Source organism: Corylus avellana, chromosome ca2, assembly GCF_901000735.1.
Source record: "Corylus avellana chromosome ca2, CavTom2PMs-1.0".
Taxonomy (NCBI): domain Eukaryota; kingdom Viridiplantae; phylum Streptophyta; class Magnoliopsida; order Fagales; family Betulaceae; genus Corylus; species Corylus avellana.
Window position 1 is genome coordinate 43,631,211 of NC_081542.1, and position 11,744 is coordinate 43,642,954.

Consider the following 11,744-nt stretch of genomic DNA (forward strand, 5'->3'; position numbering starts at 1 on the left):
TTAACTAAAAGTGGACGCTAATGCTTGACTATTAGGGTTGACTTTTGCTTCCGTTTACATCATCTTTAGGGTCAAAACATTGCGACTTTTAGAGGCGATAAAGTGGACGCTAAAAGTGATCATTAGGGTCGACTTTTAAGTGGACCCTGATAATCAGACATTTGATCATTAGGGTCGGACTATTAGTGTCGACACTTTTAGGGTCGAAAAGTCGACGCTGTTGGTAACAGCGTCCACTTTAGGACCTTTAGGGGCGACTTTGAGTCGCCCCTAAAGACCTAATTTCTTGTAGTGATAACACTCGGGACACAGACACGAAACAATCCAACAAGACCATTTACGTACTCTACTCCAAACCAAAGATATTCTTCAACTCCAAGGCAAATTCATAAATCTTCTTCTGGCCAGGAAGAGTGTTGGCGATACTCTCCTTTTGCATGCACCTCTTAACCCATGCAACAATTTGGGGGAACTCTGCCTCCATGCTGAACTTTCCAAAAGTCTCATACACATAGAACCAACTGTAGAATGTGACGAAGGAAAGGTCAACAAACCCAAATGTTTCACCCCCGAAGTAAGGCTTTTCACCAAGCTCACTCTCCAATGTCTTAAATATTTCCAAGAATTCCTTCTTTGCTGCCTCCTGCTCTTCCTCCTTTTGTGGCCCATAACTTCCTCCCAATTCCATACACATGCATTTTGCAGTCACGTGCATGAAGTGGTCAAATACATAGTTATAATAAATAATCTAATTATTCAAATATCATAATTTTTTAAAAATTTCTTAATATCTATTTTAGATCTTATTATCCCACGTACAAATAATTTCTTGAAATTCTAATCATTATATATTTTTAATTAGTCGTTTTGGGGTGATTCGGCCACCCCCAAGTTGCAAAATGGGGGTGGTCGAAACCACCCCCAAGGCTATTGGGGGTGGCGCGCTTGGCCTAGGGTGGCTTCAGCCACTCCACCGATCTAGTGGTGGTTCAGTCACCCCAAAAGACCAATGATAAAAAGAAAAGAAAAAAGGGTTGTTACCACCCCCATGGGCCATGGGAGTAGTTTGGCTACCCCTAAATCGACTGGTCTGGAGTGGCCGAAACCACCCTAAGCCAAACGGGGGTGGTTTCGGCCACCCCCATTATGCAACTTGGTATGGCTTGCGGACACCCTTTTTTTCAAACAATTTTTTTTTTTTTTTAAAAAAAAATTAATTTAATTTACTTTTTTTAATGTTTTTAATTTTTAATTTAATTTTATTTTTAATTAAGTACATGGATACGTGTCGCGTTTTTAGGGGCGTTGACGTGGATTCAATCAAATTTTGAATGGAAATTAGACAAAGATATCATCTCCGTCTTTATGCACCCGAAGTACCTCATGTGATAACTAAACCCTAAGAGACAAAAAATAAAATTGTTAAACCACTTGGGTTAAAAAGGTTTTTAATCATTATTTTTAATTAAATAGCTCTGAGCCTCAAATCTTATTATTCCAAATACAACAAAAAAACATTGTTGAAGGAGATGTAAGTATTGTTTTTCTATGATTCTTTAATATGATAGTTGTTTAACGAAATCTTGTCAATCTAACCTAATAAGCCTAGCTTGTTATACATACAAAAAATAAATAAATAAATAAAAGAATAAAAATACCCATGAAAAAGAAAATTGCAGAGACAGACTACCTTCCTATCAACGAAGTCAGTCCAGAACCTGGCATGAGCTCTCTGGTAAGGATCAGAGGGAAGCAACGGAGACTTGTGGTTCCAGACCTCGTCAATGTACTGAACGATGATGAGGGACTCACAGACCGATTTCCCGTTGTGGATGAGAAGCGGGATCTGCTTGTGAACCGGGTTCATCTTGAGAAGCAGCTCGCTCTTGTGCCTCAGGTCCTCCTCCTTGTACTAGTACTTGATCCCCTTTTCAGCCAACGTGATCCTGACCCTCATCCCAAACATGCTGGGCCAGAAATCCAGCAAAACCACTTCGCCCGCCATTGTCAAGCAATGAAGCAACTTGGGGAGTAAAGAAAAGTGGGATAGTCTATAGAGGCAGCCAGCCAAAAAGATGTGGGAGTGGGATAGTCCTCGGGCTCGGAGTATGCGGTTGTGTCGGGCTTTTACTTAAGCTGCAGCACATTCTCCCGCTTCCCATGGTACTGTTCCTCGATTGGTGCCATCTGACCATGCTGCGGTTTATCACGGTTAACCATGTATGTGACAAGCCATGTTTTGTTAAAAGACAATTATGCCCTTCTAAAAGATAAACAACTATTTGTGTAAGATGTTTTAAGAAGCAAAATAGAAATTATTTACACTTTCATTTTTCAAACCGGCTGGGTGAGTCTGTTCAACCACAACCCGTACCTGATGGAAAGGCACCAACCCAGAGGTGTACACTACTTTGTAAAACTAGGGGTTTGCCAAACACACTCTTATATAATGGATCAAGGGTTTACACTGATGGTGCATGGGTTACATGTTCCAACTTGTGTCGTTTTATATATATATATTATGGGGATAATATACAAATTATCCTGGTGGAGATCTACAAGTACTTCCACGTCAAGAATTTTCACGAATTTTATTTTCGCGTAGGAAAATAAATATTTAAAAGTAAATACTTAAAAATATGTATAACATTTTATGCCCCCTAGAAATCTTAACTATTATTGTTAGCCGTAGCTATGGTTGTCATGTATGCCGGCCATCACCATTAGCTGCCCCGAACCCCAGTTAACATAGTTTGGATTGGGTCTAGCAGTTTTGTGGTGGGATGGAGCTTGGGTAGTCCGGCGTCCCATCTGTTGGTGGTGTGCATATTGGGCGGTGGCTTTGACTAGAATCTAGCGGTGGCATTAGGCTAAAGAGTTGGTTGAGCCTTTTTGTTAATAGTGTATTTTTTTTTTCTTCATAAGATCTCGTGCATTCATAGTTATTATATTTAGTGTTTTTTAAATGATGTCTCAATATCTCATTAGAAACTGGAAAAACTTACGGCCCATCCAAATAAATTGAAATAATAGGGCTCTCTTTTGTTAAATATTTGTTTATTTCATTCTTAGACAAAGAATAAAAGGCCAAAAAAATAAAGTTCAAAAAGAAAAGAATATATATATATAGTGACTTCTATAAGGAGGTGGTGTAAACCCACCCCTGTGTGCCCACCACCCATCAAGTCACACCAAATTATTCCACCTAAACCCTAAAAAATCAATTTTTTATTTTTATTTTTTTTTAAATAAATTGATGGGGCCAGCCACCCCAAGGGCAGAGGTGGCTGCGTAGGCCACGCCCAGCCCATCTGAGGTGGCCGGTGAGCCACCCCAGATGGGCTGGGAGTGGCTGCTGCAAATATTATTAAAAAAAAAAAAATTTGAATTAACTTAAATAATTTGGTGGTTTTGTTCTTATTTGGTTTTTTTATATATATATATATCAATCCTCTTGTAGAAAGCCGCAACAAAGTGTCTTTCTTATTCCTATATATAGTAGAAAGGTACAATTAATTTCATGAAACAAGAGGACACAACAACACATGAAAACCAAACACACCAAACATACATGCTCTTCTGACATGACACTCAGTCAGGACATAGACACCAAACAATCCCACAAGACCATTTACTCTATTCCAAATGCAATTTCTTCCTCAAATTCAAGGCATGCTCATAAACCTTCTTCTCGTCAGGAAGAGATTTGGCGACACTCTCCTTCTGCAGGCACCTCTTAGCCCATTCAATGATCTTGGGGAACTCAGCCTCTATGCTCAATTTCCCAAAAGTCTCATACACATAGAACCAGCTGTAGAAACTGATGAGAGCAATGTCGACAAACCCAAATATTTCACCCCCAAAGTAAGGCTTCTCGCCAAGCTCTCCCTCCAATGTCTTAAAACTTTCCAAGAAATCCTTCCTTGCTGCCTCCAGTTGCTCTTCTCCTTTTTCGGAGAATAAGCTCCTCGAAAATTTGAACACCTGCATTTTGCACTCCCATTACATTATAATTATAGTTTCGCACTATTCATAAAATTTTGTTCATTATTGTTACAAACTAATGTGCTTTGACTTGTCAACTTTTATCTTTAGTTGTGTTTATTAAACTCTAGTTTGTAGTAGGTGAAATTGTGTGTGTTGTGAAGCCACGTGTGTGGTTGTAGAACTCTTTTTGTAAAAGGTTTCTTTTATCTTTTGTATTGTGTAGCTATTGTGTAGCTGCAGAAAAATGAAAATGTAAGAAGTAAAGAAATTCTTAATGAAATAATAAATTGCGGAACAATAAAATAAGACACAAGATTTTACGTGGTTTGATGACTTTGGTCTATGATCTATGTTTACAGATAAAGCCCAAAGGCTACATTATACTCTTATTGAATGATTGTTTACAATACAGAATGCTCTATTTATAGAGCTTATACATAAATGTAAGATTAATCAAATCCCCTAATTTAGGGTGATCAAATTATAATCAAATCCCTAAATTAGGCTAATCTAATCTTCATTAATCATAATCAAATCCCTAATTTTAGGGTCATTCAAATATACTCAAACAAGAAGAAGAAGAAAAATAGAAGAAAGAGCCGAGTCCCTTGCAGAAAATTGTTCCTCCTCTCCCTGTTTTTTCCCCTGTTTTTCTCTTGCCTTTTACTCATTTTCTGCAGCAAGTTATTCTTCTTATTCTCTTGTGTTTCCCTTGTTTAATCTACTGCCCTTGGAGTGTGTCTTGTTGGAAAATCGAGCCAACAATTATTTTTAATTAATAGCTTAGATCTTGTTATTCCCCATAGAAATAAAGTTTTTAAATTATAATCATTAAAATTAAATAGTCCAGATCTAATTATCCCAAATACAACAAAAACGTAAGAAACAGAGAGTTGAAATTTTAACGGAGGCAACTATATATTGAGATGTTTTATGACTCTACAAATTAATCAATGAAAATAAATAAACAAAAATCTTTTGAGCTGCTACTGCCTTGGGATTAGTTTCTTTCGTTTGAAAAAATCAAAATAACATTAGAAGAAAAAAAAAAAAAATTGCAGAGAAGGTAAGACTATATACGTACTTTCTTATCAATGAAATCAGCCCAGAACCTGGCTTGAGCTCTCTGGTAAGGATCGGAGGGCAGCAGTGGACACCTGTCGTTCCAGACCTCGTCAATGTACTGAACGATGATGAGGGACTCACAGACCGGTTTACCGTTGTGGATGAGAACCGGGATCTTCTTGTGAACCGGGTTCATCTTGAGAAGCAGATCGCTCTTGTTCCACAAGTCCTCCTCCTTATTTTTTTTTTGTAAGAAGTCCTCCTCCTTATACTCGTATTTGATCCCCTTCTCCGCCAGCGCGATACTCGCCCTCATCCCGAACATGCTGGACCAGAAACCCAGTAGAACCACCTCGTCCGCCATTGTCACAAGCCTCAAAAAGATTGAAGCAACGCAACTTGGGGGGGAAGAAAAGTGGGACGTATAGAGGAGCCAAAAAGATGTGTGACGCGACAGCCCTCGGACAATGAAGGTGGGTTGATTGTTCAAACTTGTGTCGTTTTCTATGCATTTTCTTTCCTATGGATGGGTGGCTGTTCTACTTCGTGCCCAAGTCCTGAAAAAGATGGTGATTTCCGCGTATGGCAAATGCATCACTAATCTGGCTGCTGGCAGGCTATGAATTTATTTCATTTTCAATCATGTTATATTACATCGTATTGTAAAATATATTTGTAAGCCTAACATTTTTTATAGATTTTGAGCTTATCCACTTCTTTAAAGTATTTTAGCTATCTCGCCATTTTAACAATTCATTTTTATAATTTTATTTAAATATTTTTTTTTTCAAAAATTTCTTTATTCTTTCTTTAACTTTTATAATTTTGAATGTTTGTATTTTTTTAATTGTCATATTTTTTATTATTTGCCTTATTCTTTTGATAATATTTTTAAAATTTTGTATTTTTCTTAAGGGTTAAATATTCCATACCCCCTAGGGTTTTTCAACTTTATTTTTTCCCTCTGTGGTTTCACTTTTATCACAGGAGGTCCCTGTGGTTTTGATAAGTGACCAAATTAGTCCATCCGTTAGTTGACCGTTAGGACTGACACGTGGACCAATCAGACGTCGACACGTGGCACATATTTAATTTTTTTTAAAAAAATAAAAAAATAATGTTTTTTTTTTTAAATTAAAAAAAATAATGTTTTTTTTTTTAAAATTAAAAAAAAAATAGAAACGGAAAAAAATTGGGTGGCTCTTGGCTTGCATTAGACCCACCTACGTTTTTTTCGTTTCTGTACCCTCTTTTTTTTAAAAAAAAAAATTAAATATCAAATAATGGTAATGTACGACGTGTTATTTCCATGATATCCATTCTATGATCGATAACTGAATCAAACGAAATTTGGTGAAACATCAAAAGCCGACTTTCATGATAAAGATGAAGCCATGAAAAAAATAAAAGTTGGAAAAGCCGCGGAAATAGTATGTTAACCTTTTTACTTAATAGTCATATTTTTTAATTTTGTCTTATCTAAGGGTCATATATATATATATATATATATATATATAAATCCTCTCGTAAAAAGGCACTTTGTAACAAAGTGTCTTTCTTATTCCTATGAGGAATGCTACAATGCATTCTAGCAATCATCTACTCACCATCTCTTCACTTTAGCATTTTGATAGATTGCAAAAAAGCATTCCTATATTCCTATGGTAGAAAGGAACAATTTCATCACACAAAAAGACACGTACAACAACACATGAACCAAAGACAAATGTCAAGTTAGTTATGGCCAAACCATCGCTTTTGTCCATAACGGTGGTTCGAGCTCTTCCTAAAACCAGATTTGGGGTTGTCAAATTAATCACCCCCTATGAACCATATATTCCCAAATCAGACAAACCACCCCTTTCTTATGTGTTGTAGTGTATATTTTGGGTTATCGTTGCGCTCTAAATAGTATACAAGATCTCTATCTGTTGTTCTTTATCGCTTCCCAATCCTATCTTCCTTCGACTAAGCTTTTTTGCAGCTAAATTTTCGTTAATTCAATTTTTTGAAATCAAAATTGGATACAGATTTTGTTAACTATTTGTTTCTTTTCCTTCTTAGACAATGGATAAAGGGCAAAAGAAAAGTTAAGAAGGAAAAGAAGATATATATATATATATATATATATATATATATATATATATATATATCATTCCTTTGGTTGTGATGTAGGACGATATTTACCTTTATTTTCGATAAAAACAAAAATAAAGAAAATATCAAAAATAATATCGGAGCAGCGTCGCTTGATCAGAATTTTATCCATTCTCAGACAAAGAAAATACAAAAGGAAAGATTGTCATGATTTCCACTGATTGTCAATTTTATATCAGGATATATCATTCCTTTGGTTGTGATGTAGGACGATATTTACCTTTATTTTCGATAAAAACGAAAATAAAGAAAATATCAAAAATAATATCGGAGCAGCGTCGCTTGATCAGAATTTTATCCATTCTCAGACAAAGAAAGTACAAAAGGAAAGATTGTCATGATTTCCACTGATTGTCAATTTTATATCAGGATTTTATTTTATTTTATTAGGACCTTATTTTCTTTCTTATAGGGTTAGGTTTACTATTGTTACTTGGATTAGATTTGCTTTCTCTACTAGAAGTAGGTTTACTTTCTTTACAAGTATTTTTCTTCTATAAATAGGCTAGCTTATTATGTAAAACTTAACTAATTGAATTATTATCAAATCAAAGAATTCTCTTTCAAATACTCTGCGGAGTTTTATCCTTCTTTTAACATGCGGGCTTGTTTTTATCTTTTTTAATAGAAGACGAAGACGCTTCTCCTTACAGAAACAAAGATGCTACTCTTTGATTAGTTACCTTAGTCTTCTGCTACGTCAGGTTCAAACCACTTGGAGAGAAAGTCAGAAATCTTCTTCTGGTCAGGGAGCGACTTGGCGACACTCTCCTTCTGCTTGCACCTCTTAACCCATGCAACAATCTTGGGGCACTCAGCCTCCATTCTGAATTTGCAAAATCTCTCGTAGAATACCTGCAAATGCGTGTAGGAAGAGACGAGAGCAATGTCGACAAACCCAAATGTTTCACCCCCAAAGTAAGGCTTCCCACCAAGCTCTCTCTCCAATGTCTTAAACATTTCCAAGAATTCCTTCTTTGCTGCCTCCTGCTCTTCTCCTTTTGTATCCCATAACTTCCCTCCAACACCATTCACCTGCATTTTGCACTCCCATAATCCCATTACGTACAGTATAATTATAGTTTCGAACTATTCATCAAATCTCATAAAGTTTGGTCAAATACATAGTAGAGTCATCATTGCTAAATGAATCTTTCGTATGAAATAGTTAATTCTAATAAGTAATCATTATTCAAATATCAGATTTTTTTTTTTTTTTTTTTTTTTTTTTAAAAGAAATTTCTTAAGTAATTTCATAGTAGAATTATTTTTAATTAATAGTTTAGATCTTGTTATTCCCCGTACAAATATATATTTTAAACTACAATCACTAAAATTAAATAGTTCAGATCTTATTATCTCAAATACAACATAAACGTATGAAACAGAGAATTAAAGCTTTAACGGAGGCAACTATATATTGAGATTTTTATCACTCTGTAAATTAATCAAGAAAAATAAATATATAAACTAAAATGAAAATAACATTAGAAGAAAAAGAAAAGAAAAAAAAAAAGAAATTGCAGAGAAGGTAAGTACTACATGCCTTCTTATCAACGAAGTCAGCCCAGAACCTGGCATGAGATCTGTGGTAAGGATCAGAGGGCAGCAGCGGGGACTTGTGGTTCCAGACCTCGTCAATGTACTGAACGATGATGAGGGACTCACAGATCGGTTTACCGTTGTGGATGAGAACCGGGATCTTCTTGTGAACCGGGTTCATCTTGAGAAGCAGATCGCTCTTGTTCCTCAAGTCCTCCTCCTTATACTCGTATTTGATCCCCTTCTCAGCCAGCGCGATCCTCGCCCTCATCCCGAACATGCTGGGCCAGAAACCCAGCAGAACCACCTCGTCCGCCATTGTCAAAAAGATTCAAGCAACTTGGTGAGCGAAGAAAATTGGGACAGAGGACCCAGACAGATGTGGGACATCCTCGAACTTCTAGGTAGCTCAGTATGCGAAGGCGGGCTGCATGTGTTGGACTTTTACTTTTCATGCCCAAAAGGTGGGTTGATTGTTCTAACTTGTGTGGTTTTCTATTCATTTTCTTTCCGCTGGGGTGGCTTTTCTCCCTTTTGTGCAACCTCCCTATCAACACCTCCACAGTACTGTTCATGTGTAAAAAAGAAAAAGAAAAAGAAGTAATGATTGATATGGTGAAATGAAAAAGTTTTATTAGAAAGCATGATTTGATATAAAAGTAAAAAAAATTTTTTTAGAAAAAAATGAAGTGAATAGTGTGATGGAATGTAGAGGATGCGGTGGAGTTTAACAAACAAGGCCTAAGTTATTCTCCTTCGTCAAATGGCAAATGCATCACGTAAGCCAGCTGTTGGCCGGCTATAGATTTACCTTCTTAGTCAGCACCCACACGAAGCTTCATAGCCTCCCTCATATCTTCGTCCCCATCACACCCCTCCAAGAAATCTGTGTGCCATTCTCCAAACACACCAAATGAGGAAGACGAAGATATATCTAGATTAATCAGCCACAAAATGGACGTTAATTAAGAATAGTTTATTGGTGATTACTAAACCCACAATGTATATATATCAATTACTGGAAAGAAAAAAGAAAAAACCCCATAACACTAATCACAATTTTCATATCTATGCAAACCAAGTCATAAACAAAACATATACCAAAAAAAAAAAAAAAAAACAACCTTGATATTTGCCTTTGAAAGCTAACATTTTTTACAAACGAAGACCGAAAGGGAGTGCTTTGTGAGAGAGATGAGTGTTTGGAGAGAGACGAAAGCAAAAATTGTGTGTTTTTGTCTTTTTTTTTTTTTTTTGACATGTCCACACAAGATGGGAGATTCGAACTAGTGACCTCCGCTTCATAAGGCGTCGTCTCTAGCCGATTGAACTATCCCTTTGAGACGTTTTTGTCTTTTTCTTATTTGGTGAAACATGCTAATGTGTCCTTTTTTTTGTTGAGAGCACATAAAATTTAGTTTGTGCTGGGTCTTTATAGAAGTTATTCTTTTAAGTTAAAGTCAAATCACAAGTTTATTTATAAGGGTGCAGTAATGTGACTTACTATTTTTCTCTTTACATCTTTTTAAAGTTTAACATGTTGGAAATTAATTTTTTTTTTTATAATAATTGGGTATTGACTAATTTTTTTCCATATATACTTGGAGCTTTAAAGGGTCGGACCAGCCCAATCCTCAAGCAGCCAAGCCGAGCCACCCCTTTCTTATGTATTCAGTGTTTTGGGTTGTTAATTTATTTCAGATAAACAACCCATATTAAAGCTACTGTTGGGTTCTAAGTATTTCGCACGATCCGTTTTTCCTTATTGCTTTCCAAGCCTATCCTCCTTTAACTAATATTTTTCGCAATTAGATTTTCATTAACTCAATGTTTTTAAATAAAAATTCATATATAGATTTTGTCTCTAATATCATATTAAATTATCACTAGTCCTAAAAACTTAAGCTGATATAAACAGATATATTTAATCACTTAATCATTACTTTAACACTCTTAAAGAGAGAGAAAGAAAAAAGAAAATCAAACTCATAAATCTTCTTCTGGTCGGGCGGATACTTGGCGACAGTGCGACACTCTCCTTATGCATGGACCTCTTTGCCCAAGCAATAATCTTGGGGGCACTCTGCCTCCATGCTGAATTTCACAAATGTCTCATACACATAGAGCCAGCTGTAGAAAGTGATGAGAGCAATGTAGACCAACCCAAATGTTTCACCCCCAAAGTAAGGCTTCTCACCATGCTCTCCCTCCAATACCTTATATATTTCCAAGAATTCGTTTTTTGCTGCCTCCTGCTCTTCTCCTTTTGTGGCCCATAACTTCCTTGCAACACTATACACCTGCGTTTTGCACTCGCATGAATTGGTCAAATACATACATAGCAGAGTCATCATGCTAAATGAATCTTCCCTAAGAAATAGTAAATTCTATTAAATAATCAAATTATTCGAATATATATCAGAATTTTTTAAATTTCTTTTAAGTAGTTTGATAGTGAGTATGCGGTTGTGTTGGGCTTTTATTTATATAATGGATCAAGGGCTTTGCAAATGAAGGTGGGTTGCATGTTCTAACTTGTGTCGTTTTCTATATATTGTTTTTTTGTTTCTAGGGCCTAAGGCCTTGGGCTTGGGGTGACTCTTGACTGACCATCTTTCTATGTTCGTTCCGAAGTGGTGGCTTCGTCAATATGGCAAGTAGAAAAAAGAAAGGAAAATGTTCACGTCCTTTCCTAGTAATACAATAAAATTGACAATTTTCTTTTCAAATTTATTATGAGGATAATATCTATCAAAATATTATCCTATAAGAAGGTGATACATTAGCTATGAAAACCAAATACAATAAGCATGAAAACAACATATATTCAGCCAAGGTAAAAGTGGCCACTATTTACAAATAGCAGTGACAAGTAGCTGTTATTTAGTGCCTACTAGTAATCGGACGCAAATGCTAAATAGCGGAGACTTTTGGGGTCGCCGTTAATGACCCCTCTAATGGCTTTTTTTGTCACCGCAAAAAATAGTCTAAAA

General features: G+C 36.0%; 2 protein-coding genes and 1 pseudogene across 3 annotated transcripts; all 3 read right to left on the bottom strand.

Annotated features, from left to right (window-relative positions):
• Positions 1-346: 346 nt before the first annotated feature.
• LOC132170720 (probable glutathione S-transferase parC) lies at positions 347-2,005 on the bottom strand (annotated as a pseudogene).
• Positions 2,006-3,439: 1,434 nt separating this feature from the next.
• On the bottom strand, positions 3,440-5,507 carry LOC132170722 (probable glutathione S-transferase). The gene is made up of 2 exons (XM_059581807.1): positions 5,072-5,507; positions 3,440-3,984 (listed from the first exon to the last, which is right to left on the bottom strand). The coding sequence occupies exons 1-2, from the start codon at positions 5,414-5,416 to the stop codon at positions 3,637-3,639; spliced, it is 693 nt and encodes a 230-aa protein (XP_059437790.1). The 5' UTR covers positions 5,417-5,507; the 3' UTR covers positions 3,440-3,636.
• On the bottom strand, positions 5,491-9,193 carry LOC132170718 (glutathione S-transferase U19-like). 2 transcript variants are annotated; one of them, XM_059581805.1, is made up of 3 exons: positions 8,756-9,193; positions 7,893-8,244; positions 5,491-5,609 (listed from the first exon to the last, which is right to left on the bottom strand). In XM_059581805.1, the coding sequence occupies exons 1-2, from the start codon at positions 9,068-9,070 to the stop codon at positions 7,894-7,896; spliced, it is 666 nt and encodes a 221-aa protein (XP_059437788.1). In that variant the 5' UTR covers positions 9,071-9,193; the 3' UTR covers positions 5,491-5,609; position 7,893. The 2 variants fall into 2 exon arrangements, with proteins under 2 accessions (XP_059437788.1, XP_059437787.1); XM_059581804.1 differs by lacking the exon at positions 5,491-5,609 and having other exon boundaries at positions 7,773-8,244.
• Between the last annotated feature and the right edge of the window lie 2,551 nt (positions 9,194-11,744).